Source organism: Danio rerio, chromosome 10, assembly GCF_049306965.1.
Source record: "Danio rerio strain Tuebingen ecotype United States chromosome 10, GRCz12tu, whole genome shotgun sequence".
In the NCBI taxonomy this organism is placed as follows: domain Eukaryota; kingdom Metazoa; phylum Chordata; class Actinopteri; order Cypriniformes; family Danionidae; genus Danio; species Danio rerio.
In genome coordinates, this window is record NC_133185.1 from 11212501 (window position 1) to 11232420 (window position 19920).

Consider the following 19920-nt stretch of genomic DNA (forward strand, 5'->3'; position numbering starts at 1 on the left):
TGCACAGCTCAAGTTGCGTTCGGGGGTAATAATGGACGTAATTGACGCACATCTCCTCCATAATTCCAAAACCACCCTGTGGATGAGAGAATGCGTAGCCAATGGGTTTGAAGTGTGTTTTCATATATACAGTAATCAGTGTTTGGATAGAGATTGTAATATATTATTTCTTTCCAACACTGACAGTAATGGCTTCATAAGAACATAATGCACAGGTTATGATGCTTTTTCTGTCAGTCTTTAGTTTCTCTTTACTTGATTTGCTGTTTCTCATTTTGATTTAGCCATACAGGTTTGGAATGATATAAGTGGGTGAGTAAATGATAATGATTATTTTGTTGTTGTTGTTGTTTTTTTTTTTTTTGGTGAACGTACCCCTTAATGTTCCTTTATTGATGTTTTCTATGCAGTTTTGAAATTTAATGATTGTTATAATAAAATAAAAGGGATAGTTTACCTAAAATTAAAGGGTCCCGAAACACCAAAACACATTTTTTTTAAGATGTTGCCAGTGATATATGCCCACGCTGCTAAAAAGAGGATTAGTACATGTATATTTCACAAAAAAAAAAAAAAAAAAAGTATAAAAATTTGCTCTTATGGTTTGAAAAGAAATTTTGAAGCTGCTTCACAGCCATGAGATCCTTGTGTAAATTCCAGTGTATAGACTGGTTATTTGTACCGGTGGGTGCAACGTGACGTCTTTGAGTTTTCAGCATTAAATCATGAGAAAGAGTTGGTTCAAACCAATCAGCAAGCTTTATAGTGTATGAGGTGCAACTTCATTAATATGCATGATATAGCTTCAAAGACTTTTTTTTACCTGTTACAGTATTCAGGCGGCAGAGAGACGCCACATTAATCTGCGATCTGCCGTAAAACAAGAAGAAGAGACGCCACATTGTGTTGCCACCCGTAATTAAAACAAGTGGAAGAAGAAGAATTGTTCAGAGACATGGGTCATCAGTGTTGTGTGCCGCAATGTTGCGCAACAAAGGTTTTGTTTTAATTTTCTCACAATGAGAGCACCACTCTGCGTGAACTCGCATGTGGGGATTGCAGTGGTCTGCTAACACGCAACAAAAAAATGCATGTTTGTAAGGAACAAGATTTCAAAGAGCCCCTATTGTGGGTTTTTTCGAAAATGAGCTTCCATGTAGTGTGTAACACAGATCTAAGTGAAGTGAAATATCCAGCTAAGGCTTAAATCTGAAAGTGGACAGTTTTTAAAACTATTGATTCATCTAAAAAAAGAGTCGACTAATAGTGGTTCGAATGAATCGTCTTCATAACGAGTCTTTAGCCGTTTCGGCGTGACGTGTACAAAACATAGTTTTAATGGATGTAAACCCGGGAAAATTTAAACGTGCGCCCCGCCCACTCGCGAAGACAAACAGATCCTGAAGTCATAAGTCAAGAAGACGCTGTGCTTACCTGGATATTATTGGAAGTGTGAGGGGAAATAATTGATTCAGCAGTCTACACGCTTACAGTGGGCGATTCATTCATTTGTTAAAGGAAGGATCGGAAAAGACTGGTATATGAGACTTGTGAGAATGGGCAGACAATACACCAGGGGTGCGTGCAAAATAAGGCCAGTTTATTAGGCACAAAGGCAGCCTGCTACATGCTGGTGAGTACTACATCCCCCTGGCTGGGGATGGGATCTTTGGGTAAAGCAGAGTACAGGTAAGCCCTGAGAACATATAACACTTCACACAAGAGGTGCCACAGCAATATTTGCAAATAGAAATGATCTAAGTTACAGCTGAGAAGGGAGAAAAGTTCGGTCACAGATATTAAGCTCAGTAAATGGTGTGCACGCTATCGGTTTCATTTTCACTGCTAAGTGCCGTTCATAGTTCCCGTGCAGGGGGTTATGATGGTCACAGGGTTATCGCGCAGGCCTGTCTGCCAGGGGCTTGACAAACGAGCTTGTCTCGAGCTCGGCATTTGTCTAGCAATGGGCATTTGTCTAGCGCTGAATGCTGTTGACCAATCGCAACAGGCTGTCATTGGTCCAATCAGTGCAGATTAGCTTCGCGCTAAGGAGGGGTTTGGGAACAAATGAATCGCTGAACGATTTATATGGGAGTCGCTGGGATAATTGTGTAAAATAAATGCATATTACAAGACCATGAGAATGTTTTTTGGCCTTGCATGCATATCAGTATGTTGTTGGAGACCCATATAACCGACATATGACCCTTTTTCATGTATAACATGGGCTCTTTAATCAAACTATTACAGTCGTGTAGAATTTTCGCCGCATTTTGTGACATGATTTTTTTTGCCAAGTTTTTTTTTCTCTTATACGACATACGGTATCAAAAATTACATTAAAACAACACTCTTCCACCAGTTCCTCGCATCCAATATCACGTTTGTCACAGGGTCATGCATGTAATGTTCGTGAATAAAAGTGAAAGTGTCAAACTGCAGTTAAAGTCCACAAATTAAGAATGAAACATTCAAAATTATATAAAACTCCAGAGGAAAAGTGGGTAGTACGGTGTTGAATTATGTGCAATAACACGTAAAACGGGATCATAAAAGGAATATTCAAAAATGTTGCTCATGTAAACATTTTAATTATATTATTGTCTTATTCAGATTAAGGCAAATAATTAAATTACTGATGTCCATGTAAACATAGTCACTGTCTATCTCTGCGTCTGTGTTGCCGCTGTGAAAATCAGAGCGTCCATGTACTGAAACTCCCCTTTTCATGCAAACCCTTCCCTCTTTCGCCACTCGACACACCCACTTTCCAACTTTTTTTAAACTAGAGGTGTGAAAACACCCTGCTGTGACAGGAGGTTTCATGGCTCTTTTAACATTTGATATCATTTACTCAATATTGACTTTTTCCAAACCTATCTGAGTTCATTCTTCTGCTGAACACAAAGGATGATATACTAAAGACTGCAGCTATTGTCGATGGCTGCTTTTTTCTATAGTTCTTCATAATGTATTGTGTTCAACAAAAGAAAAAAATTATAAAGTTTAAAAACCACTTGAGTGTAAGTAATTAGAGTAAACTATCATTTTTGTGTGAGCTATGTTGACTTTCAAACTATATTGGTTTTCCTACTAACCTTTTATACTTTTGAAAAAGGTTCTTCATTTTTTATTGAATAATTTGGTAGATGATTAAGTTTGATGGTATATTTTCTTTTGAATCAGTTTTTTTTTGCTAATTTAAAATGTTTATTAGGCTGAAGCAACAAAACAAAAATAATATTATTTATTATTAAAGGTCAATGTAATATAATAGTATATAATATAATATATATTTTGATATAATTTACAAAATGGATGTTTTATTGTAGTTGTCACCTGATTTGATTTTTGATTTATTTAATTTTACTAAATAATCATAAGCTTAAAAACAATCAATCAAACACAAAAACATTTTAATATAAACAACAACATATTCACACATTTGCATAAAATGTTTGTGTGTGTGTGAACCAGTTGAAAGTGAAGTTTAATAAAGGATAAGCTTTCATAAATTTAAGTTACAATAAAAAAAATATCAAATAAACCAGTGGAGAAAAAATACTGATATGCTAACCACAAATAAATGTTAATGTGGATGCTCTTTAAAGAGCCCATGATATGGTATTGTGTAACACAGCTCTAAGTGAAGTGAAATATCCAGCTAAGGCTTAAATCTGTAAGTGTACAGTGTTTAAAACGGTTGATTCATCTATAAAAGAGTCAACTCATAGTGCTTCAAACGAGTCGTCTTGATAACGAGTCATTAGGTGTTTTCGCTATGACGTGACAATGAAACTAAGTAGTTGCACGCGCAAACCCTGGAGATTTGAAACACACACAAACTCACACAAACACAAACACGCAAGTCAAATGAAGTCGCAATGTGCAGATGGATATTATTGAGTCTCTACCCAAAGATGAAACCTCAGCATTAGCCCATCCTTGAGCAGTTTGAGTGCTTCTGGAAACTACATGCTACAAAGACTAATTCATCGGCCGTTTGTTAAAAGGAAGGATCAGGAAGGACTACTTATGGACTATGTCAGAACCTGGATCGGTTTCTTCCTCCATTTCTCAAGTGGAAGTACGTGCGATTAAAGTTGTTGCCTCATTTACTCTAGCTTGCAAATGTATTTAGTTGTGAGTTGTTACTTATAAGAAGTGTGTGTAGGTGAAAAGAGCAGTGTGACAAGCTAGGAGATCTCCTCGCCAGTTCTTGGAGTTTTTGCTAAATAAAAAAGCTAGTCTGCTGTATTTTCAAGTACATCGCCTGTATTAACATTCACCCACTGGCAACCAAAATCCACACCTTACACTATGAAGCATGTATGCACTGTAACTAATTTTATATTGTTGATTAGCTGCTGGGCATTTCACTCTGTCTCGCGCTGAAGGCAGTCAGTATCGGCCAATTGCAACAGACTGTCATTGGTCCAATCAGCGCAGATTAGCTTCTCGCTAAGGAGGGGTTTGGGAACAAATGAATCACTGAACGATTCACATAAGAGTCGCTGGAATAATTAGGTAAAAATAAATGCTAATTACAAGATAATGAAAGTGTTTTTTGACCTTGCATGCATATTAGACTGTTGTTGGAGACCCTTACTACCAAAATATGACCCTATTTCATGTATAATATGGGCTCTTTATTTATACTATATAGAATCATACTGAACTCAAATGTATTTTTACCAACAGCAGCTCATTTTTATATATGCAACTGAGTTTGGCTTAGTTTTAAAATATCATAGTTGAGGTTTGTGCAAAATGAAGAAGCATCAACATCTAACATCTAAATCATTTCATCCATCATTTATGAAACTTAAAGAGATTGTAAAGTATAGAGAATGGGAATTTGTCAAGGCAAGTTGGGTTCTTCTATGTTTTCAGGCACGCTCAGGAGCAATGCAAATCACCACAGAAAAGTCTGACCATTTTTAAATAATACCTTTTGAAAAACACCCTATAAACACTTGGAATCAAATGAAACACTGTTTACTGTATATAACACTGTAAACCTATAGAGATCAAAAGGTTCCAGGCTACCATGTCCTGAATTCCCATAATGCATTGCGCTATAAAGACACATTCCCATTCTCATTTGGTGTCTTCATGTGATTCTGCAAAGTCTCTCAGACTCACCACAGTAACTTTGCTTCTGTCCTCGGTGTTGAATCTGCACGTCGTGAGCAGAGCATCGCCCTGTGAGAAACACCACACACACACATTCACAAAGGCTATTTGCAGAGCTCCAGTGAATGTCTGTTGGCAGGTTAGCATTAAATTGGCAGCTTGAGCGAGTGTGTGGGCTCGTATTGACAGTCTGAATGCTGGAGATCTGCGCTGTTGTTCGGCTCTTAAAGCCTGCAGGCATTTTCTGTAATGTCTGCAGATTCGCTCTTTCTCGCGTTTAAATGTGCTACAGTTCTTACATGTGTGAAGAGCAACTTACTGGCAGAACAGTCACCATCTTCTGTAAAACACGGATGATCTGGAGAAAAGAGAGAAGGTTGCAGATGTTAATTGAGGTTTGCTTGTACTGTGTGTGTGGAATGCGTATTTGAGTAACATTTGAATAGCATTTTGTGGCTTGTTATAATTATTATGACATTCATCAAACTCTTTTCATATAGCACAAAATGTTCTTTGTAGTGTCAAAAGGATTCTTTGTATTATTAAAATTCTTTACACTAACAAAAAACCCTTTTTTAAGAACTTTTATGTGCAACTCTCAACCTTGTTCTATTGAAGGTTTTTAAACTGATGTATATGTAAAATACATGTAAAATTATTAAACAAATAAAATTGTGCATGAGATTATTATTTAATAATTAAAATATACAAATAAATAGTCAAATATTTATTTAAATGAATTGGCACGCATTGATTTAAAATACTTATAATAATATAAAAATTAATACTAATGGCCATCCGGGTCATGGCACCAATTCAATCCAAAGACATGCGGTATAAGTGAATTGGATCATCTAAATTGACCTTAGTGTGTGTGTGTGTGTGTGTGTGTGTGTGTGTGTGTGTGTGTGTCTATGTGAGTCTATGGGTGTTTCCCAATACTGGGTTGCAGCTGGAAGGGCATACACCGTGTAAAACATATTTCATTCCGCTGTGGTGACCCCAGATTAATAAATGGACTAAACTAAAGGAAAATGCATAAATTGATAATAATAATGTCCATCTGGGTCATGGCACCAATTCATTGTGCATATACATATGAAAAGTTCCGATGCAAAAGCCGCTAAATGCCACTTCCGCCAACAATGAGCTAATGACATTAAGTAAATGCTTTAGGCACGTAGAACCACCAACAAATAGATTTGCTTTTAATCAACTAAATCGCAGCGTCAGCGCATTCAGAAATAAGTTTGTTGGCAAAAGCCGCTAAACGCCACTTTGACAGCAAAAGCCGCTATATATCCAAAGAACTAATCAGAAGGCACGAATCAAATCATTTATTTTTGATGTAGCAGCGCGCAGATACACTGGCTTTTATTAGGAGAGCGTTTTATTCCGCTTCCGTTTTGATTTTAAAAGACAAAGTTTGATGAGCAGGATGAGCCTCTCCGACTGTCAGTGAACGGCAAATGAAAATGTCCCTTACCTTAAAACTTTTTTAAGGCATTATAAGAAAAACAAAACACACTGTATACAGTCAGAAGGGTAGCATACATTCATAACGTTTGTTTGCGCAGCGACGCTACTCTGCCTGAGTCCGATTTACTATACAATAAATGGCAGCTACGTTTAACAAAAGACAGTTAAGATGCCGTTCTTTTATCCCACATGGATGCTATGAGGATAAACAATAGAGATGAAAAAGTGACTGTGAGTATGGTAAGAATGAAGGAATGACAGCCCCTAAAATTGTTTCCAAAACATACCCTTTTTGCCCTGTAGTCCCACCTTGTGATTTATCTGCTAATGTAAGCTATTTTTTAAAAGATGAAAATATTATATAAAACTATACATTATTTATATTACTTCATTATACCTATACATCTGATATGCTTTTTATATTAATGGGTAATGCACAAATGTTGATGTTTCGCAATGTTTTATGCAAAACATCAATATTTGAATCTAGCAAGCTTAGTTTACAATGTTTGCAATGTTTACATTGCTCTACTTTTATTCAATCTAAATCCCTAAAATCAGAAATGACAACAGATTGTTAATATTTAATTAATGGCAGTTTTAATGTTATTGATTAATGCACTTGACAGATTTCATTCATTAATTTTCCTTATGCTTTTTTCTACGTTTACCACAGCGTAATGAACCGCCACTAACTTGACAGATGGTGTAATGTGTTTTATGTTTGGTAAATAATTTCTAATTGCTTCTTTAGTAATTTTTCACCTAAATACAGTGTCCCAACAGGTGGATTTAGAGGTTTTTGCAAAATAGGCACTGGTAGATTTAACTGGTTTTGACGTAAAAGAAAATCTAATTTTCTAAAAACCAGAGAAAGAAAAAAAAGTTATTATATTTTTTAACTAATGACCTTCTCATTAGCTATAAAAATGAAACTGTCATTCATTTACTTATTTTCTTTTAGGCTTAGTCCCTTTATTAATCTGGGGTCGCCACAGCGGAATGAACCGGCAAATTATTCAGCTCATGTTTTATGCAGCCGATGCCCTTCCAGCCAAGTGGTGCTCGCTGCAGAGCCATTTGAGGAGAGCTGAGCTCCAGCGAGGGGGAGCTTAAGCTTGAGCTCCACCTTTTTTACACTTCTTCTACGAGTGATGTCACTGGGGGTAGGGTTAGGGGTGGGGTTGGTGTACGCATTAAAACAGCTTACAGGAGGAGGAGCGACAGCTCATGCTCCCCCTCGCTGGAGCTCAGCTCTCCTCAAATGGCTCTGCAGCGAGCACCCTCTCCTTCCAGCTGCAACCAATCACTGGGCAACACCCATACACTCTCATTCACACACATACACTACGGACAATTTAGCTTACCCAATTCACCTGTACCGCATGTCTTTGGACTGTGAGGGAAACCAAAGCACCCAGAGGAAACTCACGCAAGCACGAGGAGAACATGCAAACTCTACACAGAAATGAGACTTGAACCAGCGACCTTCTTACTTTGAGGCGACAGCACTACCTACTGCGCCACCATGTCGCACTTTAAAATGATAGTTTTGAGCATAATTATTGGACCCTGATAGAAAGGATAAGCTAAATTGTTCGTACTGTATGAGTGCATGTGTAAATGGATGTTTCCCAGTACTAGGTTGCGGCTGGAAGGGCATCTGCTGTGTAAAACGCGCTGAAATAGTTGGCAGTTCATTCCGCTGTGGCGACACCTGATAAATAACTAAACTGGGACTAAGCTGAAGGAAAATGAATAAATAAACGTGCACATACATGTATTTATTTATATATGAAACACTTATGTGCATTACTCATTAAATATAAATATGAATGTATATGTAAATATGTAATAATATACAGTTGAAGTGAGAATTATTAGCCTCCCTTTTAATTTTTTTTCTTTTTTAAATAAATCCCAAATTATGTTTAACAGAGAAAAGAAATTTTCACAGTATGTCTGATAATATTTTTTCTTCTGGAGAAAGTCTTATTTTTTTATTTCGGCTAGAATAAAAGCTGTTATTAATTTTTTTAACACCATTTTCAGGTCAAAATTAATAGCCCCTTTAAGCTATATTTTTTCCGTTAGTCTACAGAACGAACCATCATTATACAATAAATTGGCTAACTACCCTAACCTGCCTAGTTAACCCAATTAACCTAGTTAAGCCTTTAAATATCACTTTAATCTGTATAGAAGTGTCTTGAAAAATATCTAGTCTAATATTATTTACTCTAATTATGGCAAAGATAAAATAAATCAGTTATTAGAAATTAGTTATTAAAACTATTAGGTTTAGAAATGTGTTAAAGAAATCTTCTCTCCGTTAAACAAAAATTTGGGAAAAAAATATTCAGGGGGTCTAATAATTCAGGGGAGCTAATAATTCTGACTTTAACTGTATATGGCAAAAGAGGAAGGGTAAGATGAACTGTGTGAAGTATCACCTTAAATATACATTTTCCGTCACATATTTGCATGCATACGTCAGTGTGAAACTATCCCTAAAGTGCCATAATATGCTATTCCAAAGGTTATGAATTTAGATTTTTGGCTGTCCTAAAATAGATTTAGCTGCATCCAATCTTTTCAACTTGCAGTTTTTCTCTGCACTTGTACAGTAAACGTGATATGAACTGTAACAATGGTGTTGTTTTACCATATCATTTTGAGGGCAAGTCTCCATCCTTTTGAAGTGCATGAAAAGTGGATTTGCTTTTGCAGCAGAAAACAGCCTCAACAGTATGAACCAAACCCCTCCAGGCCCTAGAAACAACTACAGTCCTCCAGGATCAAAGTATGTGTTGTTTATGAACGACTATTTATGAGCATAGATTGCGCACATTTTTTTTAAACCTGCAAAGGTTCCCATATAGATAGCTGATAAATCGAAAATATGCAAATTACGTATGACAAACAAGTTCATATTTAAATTTTACATATATAAAATGCCACATATGCATCATATATTACAAAAATTGCAAGAATGGAGGCTGCATATGGTTTTTACAACCATTGCAAATATGTATTAATACACTCACCGGCCACTTTATTAGGTACACCTTACTAGTGCTGGGTTGGACCCCCTTTTTTGCTTTAGAACTGCCTCAATTCTTCGTGGCATAGATTCAACAAGGTACTGGAAATATTTCTCAGAGATTTTGGTCCATATTGACATGATAGCATCATGCAGTTGCTGCAGATTTGTCGGCTGCACATTCATGATGTGAATCTCCCCTGCTACCACATCCCAAAGATGCTCTATTGGATTGAGATTTGGTGACTGTGGAGGCCATTTGAGTTCAGTGAACTCATTGTCATGTTCAGCAAACCAGTCTGAGATGATTCGCGCTTTATGACATAGCGCATTATCCTGCTGGAAGGATACACTTTGGTCATAAAGGGATGGACACAGTCAGTAGTAATACTCAGGTAGGCTGTGGCTTTGACACAATGCTCAATTGGTACTAATGGGCCCAAAGTGTGCCCAATATCCGCCACACCATTACACCACCACCACCAGTCTGAACCTTTGATACAAGGCAATATGGATCCATGCATTAATGTTGTTGATGTTAAATTCTGACCCTACCATCTGACTGTAGCAGCAGAAATTAAGACTCATCAGATCAGGAAACGTTTTTCCAATCTTCTATTATCCAATTTTGCTGAGCCTGTGTAAATTGTAGCCACAATTTCCTGTTCTTTGCATGGAAGAATGGCACCCGGACCCGGTATGGTCTTCTGCTGCTGTAGCCCATACGACTGGTTATTCGAGTTACTGTCGCCTGCCTATCAGCTAAAAACAAGTATGGCCATTCTCCTCTGACCTCTGGCATCAGCAATGCATTTGGGTCCACAGAACTGCAGCTCACTGGATATTTTCTCTTTTTCAGACTATTCGTAAACCCTAGAGATGATTGTGCATGAAAATCCCTGTAGATCGAGAGGGGTCTGGATGCAGACCTGGTGCAGTGCAATCTGAGCTGCATCCAATGCTTTTTCATGGGCTCACCTAACCCTACCCATCACAGTGACGTCACTTGCTCCATTTGAGTGTATTGTGTCTGACATTGCATCGCTGAGTTATGCAATCTCAGCTTGCATCATAAAGGCTGCATCCAGATACTATTGAGTAGATCAGCAATTTCTGAAATACTCAGACCAACCTGTCTGGCACCAACAACCATGCCACGTTCAAAGTCACTTAAATCCCTTTTCTTCCCCATTCTGATGCTCGGTTTGAACTGCAGCAGATTGTCTTGATTGGCTCAGCCCTGTGATTGGCTGATTAGAATTTTTTGTAATGAGCAGTTAAACAGGTGTACCTAATAAACCGGTAAGTATTTAAAATTAAGACTAACATATTTGTACATAATTATAGATATATATCCGATCTTCTATTTGTGATGGATCTACAATGTAAAAATTGCAGGGTTCCAGGGTTAAGCTAACTTAACAAGTTTAAGTGTATTGAACATAAAACAATTCCCAAAAAAATCTAAAGAATTGTGGTTGTAGTTCATTTAAAAAAAAAAAAGTAGTTTGAACAGGCAGCATTTTTGTGGAGTGTAGAACACTGAAATTACTGCTCTCCTCTTTGACCTAAATAATTTAATTATATATAGTACATAAATATTTAAGCATAGTCTGAAATTTTAAGTCGCATTTAAATAATTTCACAACACATTTACACGCTTATGTCTGGTGTTGGTTAATGGTCATATGACATTTAGGTCATATAAAAATAAGTGTTGTTTCTATATTTTAAATTAATTTGTTACCTTTCCATTAAGATTTTTATCATTATTATTATTATATTATAAACCATCAGCATTTTCCTCAGATTAAGAATCTTTTAGCTTAATTGAAGCAAAAATTCAGTTAAAACAGTAGGACAATAGCTCATTTTACACATTGAGAATTGATTAGATCAGTGTTTCTCAACCAAGTTCCTGGAGGCCCACCAACACTGCATGTTTTAGATGTCTCCTCTGTCTTTCACACCCATCACAGGTCTTTCAGTCTCTGCTAATAAGCTGATGATCTGAATCAGGTGTGTTTGGTTATGGAGACATGAGGTGCGTCCCAAATTGCATACTTTTGCACTATTCAATGGCATTTTGTAGTATAAATAGTGTAAGTTGTGCGTTCACACTGTAAATTAATTACCTGGATGATTCACTTCTTCAACCGTTAAAATTAAGTATGGTATGTTGGACACTTCACACACTCAGCGGCTGCTGCTTTGCTAATGTAGTGAAATGGGTGAAGCTTTCGGGCACTGATGTTGGATTCCTTTATTTATTTTGGATTGTGCAAACAAAATTCTCCTGCAAGAGTGATAATACTGCCTCCTGATGGTGAATGCAGTTATACTCATGTAAGGTATTATTTGGTAGTTTGGTCATTTATTTAACTTATTTGGCATCCGTCAAACGTCATCAGAGAAACGGTTTGAGTTTCTGCCTAGTTAAAAAAAATTTGTGTTCCAATTGGGACGACACCACATACATATACTATGCTGTTGAGTGTGTAAGTGCATAAGTACATAGTGTATAGTGTGCCATTTGGGACACAGCTATTGATAATGTTTAGAGCTGGTGGTCCTCCAGGAATGTGGTTGAGAAACACGCATTATGTAAAGTGGGTGTGGTCTTTAAGTAAGTTGTTGGCAGGGATTGGTTAAAAAATAAGAAGGCTTGGTGATTTCATCAGAAAGAGAAAGTCATTTCAGATGCAGAGTTGATGGTACATCACGATAAAACTTAAAGTTACAACTTATATTTGTCGATACCTGGTAATGTGTGCTGAAATGTTTGTCCTCCTGCACCACCTCCACCTCTTGACCTCCTCGCACCAAGACAGTCCTGACCCCAAGACCGGCCAGATGAGTGTGCAGCTGGGAGGCAAAGATGTGTATGCCCCCTACTGGAAGAGCCTAGAAAAGACATTACACTGTTTTATAACTCTTATTTTTACATTTATGGAAGTATATGTATCAACTCCAGTGTATCCAAATAAAAGAAATGAAGGAATGGGATTTGAATTATTACAACAAAGCATTATTTATAGTGTGAATAATTCAGGCTGTCATCATCAGTCTGCCCTTTATTTTTAGATAAATAAAATGTATTTATTGCATTTTTAAAAAGACATTCTAACACAGTTGTATCTAATCTATATTTTATCTAGTTCTGATAATTGCTGAGTTAACCCAACATTGGATAAAACATGGATAAAACCAACTGTTTCAGTTAAATTTATATTACATTCAATTTATATGGTTGTGTTTATCCATACTTGACCCAATGTCAGGTCAATACAACCCATATTTTTTTATAGATTAAATACTTAGATCTGAAAACACTAATTATTAAAAATAATAAGAATAATAATAATAAATGACCTTCTATAAAAAAATATATGGGTTGTTTCCCTATGCTGGGTTAAGTATGGACAAACTTTTTAAAAAAATGTATTAGTAGATTGTAGAGGTCGAACAATATGGGAGGTTTCACAAACAAATTTCGAGAGGAGCATGTGATATAGTTGATCGCAGCTTGTCTCATCTGTAATCGTTAGTTAGCCAATCAGATTCATCCAAACTCACTATAAGTAGCTGGCTAAAGCTATTCCCTTATCAGTGTTTTCTGAAGAAACCCCCCATCCACCCCATCTCCCACTTTTCTCCCTTACAAGGGGGAGCTCTGGAAAACTACCTCATATCTTATACTCCCCTTACATGCTCATTGATCAGGCGGGAGCCCTGGGCTAAATTGTCACTGAGCTCAGGGTTCTCTCCCAGGACATCATGCCAAACCTGCTATTATTATCAAGCAATATCTAAGTGTGAATTCTTGAATGGATTTTGCTGATAATAGATAGGTTGGACTGTACTTGCCAATAACCACTTTTCTAAAATGAATACTGGAGGGGAAAAGTAAACATGACATACAAATAAATATACTAAATTAGGGTAAATTAAAGACATGATCTCCCTTTGTTGACGTGGGTTTCTTCCGGGTGCTCAGGTTTCCCTCAAGTCCAAAGACATGCACTATAGGTGAATTGGGTAAGCTGAATTGTCAAAAGTGTATTTGTGTTAATGAGAGTTTATGGGTGTTTCCAGTGATGGGTTGGGCTTTGGCTGTGTAAAACATATGCTGAAGTTGGCAGTTCATTCCGCTCGGGCAACCCCAGATTAATAAAAGGACTAAGCCGAAAAGAAAATGAATGAATGAATGAATGAATGAATGAATGAATGAATGAATGAATGAATGAATGAAGACACACATGAAGGAGAAGAAATGTTGGGTCAAATATGGACAAACCCAACCTTTGGGCTATTTGATTGAAAAAAAAAATAGTAAAAAGATGGGATCCTATAACCCAACATTGGGGATGTTCGTATTTGACCCAACATTTTTTTAGAGTCTAACAAAAACCCTAAATTCATTCATTCATTCATTCATTCATTCATTCATTCATTCATTCATTCATACATTCATTCATTCATTCATTCATTTTCTTTTCAGCTTAGTCCCTTTATTAATCTGGGGTCACCACAGCAGAATGAACCGCCAACTTATCCAGCATATGTTTTATACAGCGGATGCCCTTCCAGCTGCAACCCATCACTGGGAAATATCCATACACACTCATTCACACACACCACAGATAGTTTAGCTTACTCAATTCACCTTTAGCGCATATGTTTGGACTTGTGGGGGAAACTGGAGCACCCAGAGGAAACACACACCAACATGGGGAGAACAAGCAAACTCCACACAGAATGCCAACTGACCTAGTCGAGGCTTGAACGAGCGACCTTCTTGCTGTGAAGGGTTGTGCTACCTACTGTGCTACCGTGCTGCCCCAACACTATATTCTATATACTAATTACTAAACTTTGCCATCTTACTACTATGAATTAGATTTCATTTTGTTGTTTTTAGCGCATTGTTTCCCAACCCTGTTCCTAAAGGCACACCAACAGTACACATTTTTAACCTCTCCCTAATCAAACACGCTTGAACCAACTCATCAGAACTCAACTCAGAAGACTCCAAAACCTGAAGTTATGGGTTCATCCAAAACATGTACTGTTGGTGTGTCACCAGAAACAGGATTGGGAAACCCTGATAGTGTTCAGATTGTTTTGTTTTTTCTTAATTGCAATTTTTCCGGTTGATTAGCACAAACAAATGACCGACTTGAAGTTACACAGTATGTAAGTTACATAACAATGTTTTGTTTTCAATCTTTATCCACTGTGGGCTGCTTTATTAGACTTTTATTGCACCTTAATTGGGAGTATTTTTCCATCTTGGTGGAAAATCACTCGTGATCGAATAATGTGGTGAAAAACGACCTTAATTCAGTATTTCAACATTTTCAGGATGCCACCCAATATGTTTTACTTGAATTGAAAGTCTGAGTGCGGTTAGAAGTATTAGTATTGTAGTCGAGACTGTAGCAGCTTTAGGTTGCATCTTGAATTTCTCCGGCTGGCTTGAGTGAAGTGCAGTATTTGGGGATGTTTGTGAGAAGTTCAGACCGTCTGTGTGCATTTGGCGGTGCAGTATCCGGTGAGCTGGAAAGAGCGCTGGCGGGGGGGAATGGCCATCACAGGAGTGTAGACCAGCCCAAGCTCCATGATGCCTGCGTCAAACCTCCGCAGAGATGGACTGTACCATAAACGAATGCCCGAGGAGTCCCTCCGCCCTGCCACAAACACACAGAGTGAGTGAAGAAAAAAAGAGTTTTGCATTCAAAAATGAAAGCAAGTCGACTAGAGAAGAGGTTAGATAAAAAATGAGGGGAAACATCAGTTACATATTAGCATATTAGCTTGAGCAGATTTCCATTCCAGTTTTTAAAATGGGCTACGTTTGTAGGTCACACTTTACAATAAGGTTTTATTAGTTAATGTGTTTACTATCATGAACTTATTATGAACAATACTTTTACAGCATTTATTAATCCTACTTCAGCATTTACTAGTGCATCCACATTCTTATTTGTTAAGATTAGTTATGGACTGTGACTTTACATAAACTAACAATGAACAAGACGATCCAGCCGATTCGAATATTATCACTAGATTGAATAAACGTAAGGCTGGTTTATACTTCTGCATCAAGTGATTGGCGTGACCCACGGCTCATGCAATGCACCTAGCCATGGTTTTATACCTCTGAGTGCTGTTTCAGTTGCTCCGCAATAACACTTCATAAACACTAGCTAGCCGTAGGTGTTTATTTTCCTCTGTGTTGAATTTCGTCACTAGTTTTTTGTTTTTTCTGAACGCTATCTTAATGTACAAGTAGCTCAAACTCACTCATTTTGAGTCTGGAATCGGCGGACGTGCAACAACTTTAACCATAAGGTAAACACAAAACAACAGTCTCCATCTGGAGACTCGACACTTGTAAACAACAAAGTCCTTTTAAGGCAAGTCATTTCACTCGTCGGCCATCTTTAAAAGGCCTCTCGGGCATTCTGTTTGAAATGGGAAACATCAAATTCTCCAAAACTACTTGCCAAGATTACAATTAGATTTCATATTACGAAAAACCAATAAAATTAAATGAAAACTGTCTCTTTAGTTTCATTTCTAATTGTTCGTATCACACAAAATCTGCAGAAACTCACGTCTGGTCTGAGCCCCTCCCCTGGAGAATTGTCATTCTATAGCGATCGCTGATTGGCTACCGTACTAAAAGGCGGGGCTTCATTCACCATATTGACAGTTACACTTTTTCCTATTTAAAAGTACACGAGTGACATTTCTTGTGTATTTTATAGAGTTTGTAAACACTCGCTGCATCTGGCTAACGCGGCTATCACCTCCAATCTAGTCAGCACTACCAAGCCGTCCAATCACAGAGCTTGATGATCAATCACAGAGTCCAATCACAGAGCTTGCTCTACACATCGTTGCAACAAGTAGTTACATTTTTTCAGGGGTGCACGTCAGCGGCATGTTGGCCACGGCAAGGGCTATGCGTCCACACGTAGGCTGCGCCATAGCATACGCGTGCACTTGACGCATAAGCATAAATCAGCTTTTATCAGTGGTTGTCAGCTGATAGATATGGGCCTGTAGGGGCCTTCTGTGCCTACTGGTATACTCAGAAGGCTGTTATCATCCATCCACATGGTTAATCAGCTATCACATATGGCTGCGGCCGGAAGTTAACAAGCGTTATTTATATCATTAATTAAATTTCCCATTGATTGTATTTTATTAACGTCTATCCCTATCCCACCCCTAAACCCAGCATTCACAGTAATGTAAACGCAGATCTGGAATTGAAGTCTTCTTTATTAGTATAGCTGATTAACCACGAGAATTATTTATGTTATTTAATAAATTTCCCATTAATTGTATTTTATTAGGACTGCACGATGGCATAGTCGATAGCACATTCGCCTCACAGCAAGAAGGTTGCTTTTTAGAGCCTTGGCTGGGTCAGTTGGTGTTTCTGTGTGGAGTTTGCATGTTATCCTTGTTTGTGTGGTTTAGTTTGGAGAGGTTTGGGAACAAATGAATCGCTGAACGATTCATATGGGAGTCGCTGGGATAATTAGGTTAAAATAAATGCATATTATAAGACAATGAAAGTGTTTTTTTATCTTGTACACCTATCAGCATGTTGCGGGGACCCCAAAAGCAAAATATGACCTTTTTTAATGCGAAATAGGGGATTTTTAAGACTAGAGTCATTGGATGGTATATTAAAAAGCTATATTTAATGATCTAAAATGCAAATTAATTGTTATTTTAAATGTTTATACTGAGCTATAATCATTTAAAACTGTTTAAATCATTTTAAATATATGTACAGCTGAAGTCAGAATTATTAGCCTCGCTTTAAATTTTCTTTTTTAAATATTTCGCAAATGATGTTCAATGGAGCAAGGAAATTTTCACAGTATGTCTGATAATATTTTTTCTTCTAGAGAAAGTCTGATTGGTTTTATTTCAACTAAATAAAAGCAGTTTTTAGTTTTTTTTAAAAACATTTTACGGTCAAAATTATTAGCCTCTTTTAACTATGTTTTTCGATAATCTACAGAACAAATCATCGTTATACAATGACTTCCCTAACCCCCCTACTTAACCTAATTAACCCAGTTAAGTCTTTAAATCTCACTTTAATCTGTATAGAAGTGTCTTAAAAATATCTAGTAAAATATAATTTACTGTCATTATGGCAAAGACAAAATAAATCAGTTATTAGAAATGAGTTACTATTGTTTAGAAATGTGTAGAAAAAAAAATCTCTTTGTTAAACAGAAATTGGGGGAAAATATAAACATGGAGTCTAATAATTCAGAGGGGGCTAATAATTCTGACTTCAACTATAAAACAAAATTTTGTAACATTATATTTAGTTTACACATTTTGTATTTACTACAGTAATTACAATTAATTATACAAGGTTATATAAATATTACAGGGTTTGTGTGTTGCTATTAGACAAATTGTATTAGTTATATGTTTTATTTGTTAATTTTGTATATAGTTTACTTTTTAAGGAGGGTTATACATCTCTTGGTACACAAGAATTACTAGAGGCTTAATGACTTGTGCAGGGCACCTATAATTTTGATTTAAAGTTTAAAGTATATTGAGCAATATAGTGTGTAAACAGCACAAAATGATGCAACATTCTGAACACAGTCATAGTCAATTGACTATATGAGTGGATCTGTTAGTCAAAAATCTCCCACCAGCTATAATAAAAATACTAGTCTGAAGTATTTGACATAGTTTGTGTCCCTCTTGTGTACCTGAAATAAGTAGTGTTGTGGTAATGAACTTTAACACTGTTCAAGACTACTGTATATATGTAATTCAGTGTATGAATAATAATTTATATTACAAACTAATCTTGTCAGGCCTGTTTAAGGCCAAAGTCATTTGATGGTATATTAAAAAGCTATATTTAATTATCTAAAATATTAATTAAATGTCATTTAAATGTTTATACTAAGCTATAATCATTTAAAAATATTTTAATCATTTTAAGTAGATGTATAATAACATTTAGTACAATATTTTAAGGTTGCACATTTTAATAAATTACAGTTTATTAAACAAGGTTATATAAATAATACAGGGTTTCTGTGCTGCTATTAGGCACATTGTAATAAGTTTTAATTCTTAATTTTGTATATCGTTTACTTTTTAAGCAGGGTTATTACAGTATATCTCTTGGTTGACAGGAAGAACTGGAGGCAAAATAACTTGTGGAGGGCACCTATCATTTTGATTTTGATTTGATTCAATATATTTAGCAATATACTGTAATGTGTAAACAGCACAAAATAATGAAACATTCTGAACATAGTCATAGTTAATTGACCATATGAGTGGATCTATTAACCAAAAATGTCCCACCAGCTATATCAAAATACAATAATACTAAAAATACCAAATACTGGTCAGAAGTATTTGACACAGTTTATGTCCCTGTTGTGTACCTGATAAAAGGAGAGGGTTGTGGTAATGAACTTCAAGACGAAGAAACCTAGAAGATCCTTCTCCTCCCATAGGCAAACCAGCGTCAGCAGGATAGTAGAATGGCTGTACAGACACACTTTATATGAACTTTAAAAAGATTGATTGTGATGCAGTGTAGCTTCTGATTTATGCTTTGCGGGCTAAAAGATATTTGAGCCAATGCACAAGAAGCTTATGCCAACTCCGACTCCGCCAGAGCCAGAAAAGCCCTGTAGATCCATGACAGTTCATGACCGTCGTTTCAGACTTATGAAGGACGGCAAAGTCGAAACCTAAACCTTTATCTGTCTACTTTAAGACTCGTAAAAAGACTGTTTTACGTAACTGTCCTACTTCCACCTCCAGTTTCTCGCCCCATTCCCATTTCTCTCTCCATCACACTCTCCTGGCTCTCACCCACTCCCCCTCCTTCTCTCACAAGGCATTAAAAACATTTAAAAATGAAATGATGAGAGAAAAAAAATAAAAGATCTGCAGCCGACTAAAGAAAAACATCTAAATTTTGCTACATAATCTCATCTCTCCAGCTTGACATTGGCAGCTAGCAGAACACATGATTTGTGTTCGTTTTACTCCCATGTAATCTCATTGGAGGCCTGCCTCTCTCTCTCTCCCTCTCTCTCTCCCTCTCTATCTCTCTCCGAGCTCAGCATCGCTCCTTGGCTCTATAACTGATTTATCAGGACGCCTCTGCTTTCAGATTGGCTCACAGCTCTGCTCAAAACCATGACTGGCACCTACCTAGAGTGGGCGAATTGGCACAG

General features: G+C 36.8%; 1 protein-coding gene across 1 annotated transcript in view; it reads right to left on the reverse strand.

The window, feature by feature from the left end:
* dbh (dopamine beta-hydroxylase (dopamine beta-monooxygenase)) overlaps positions 1–19920 on the reverse strand; it is a 42159-nt gene that overhangs the window by 8974 nt on the left and 13265 nt on the right. Inside the window, 6 exon segments of the mRNA NM_001109694.2 lie at positions 1–76; positions 5146–5205; positions 5456–5494; positions 12419–12562; positions 15182–15348; positions 19117–19219. The exon segment at positions 1–76 is cut by the window's left edge and continues 52 nt beyond it. Of these exon segments, the coding sequence (NP_001103164.1) occupies positions 1–76; positions 5146–5205; positions 5456–5494; positions 12419–12562; positions 15182–15348; positions 19117–19219 (589 nt within the window).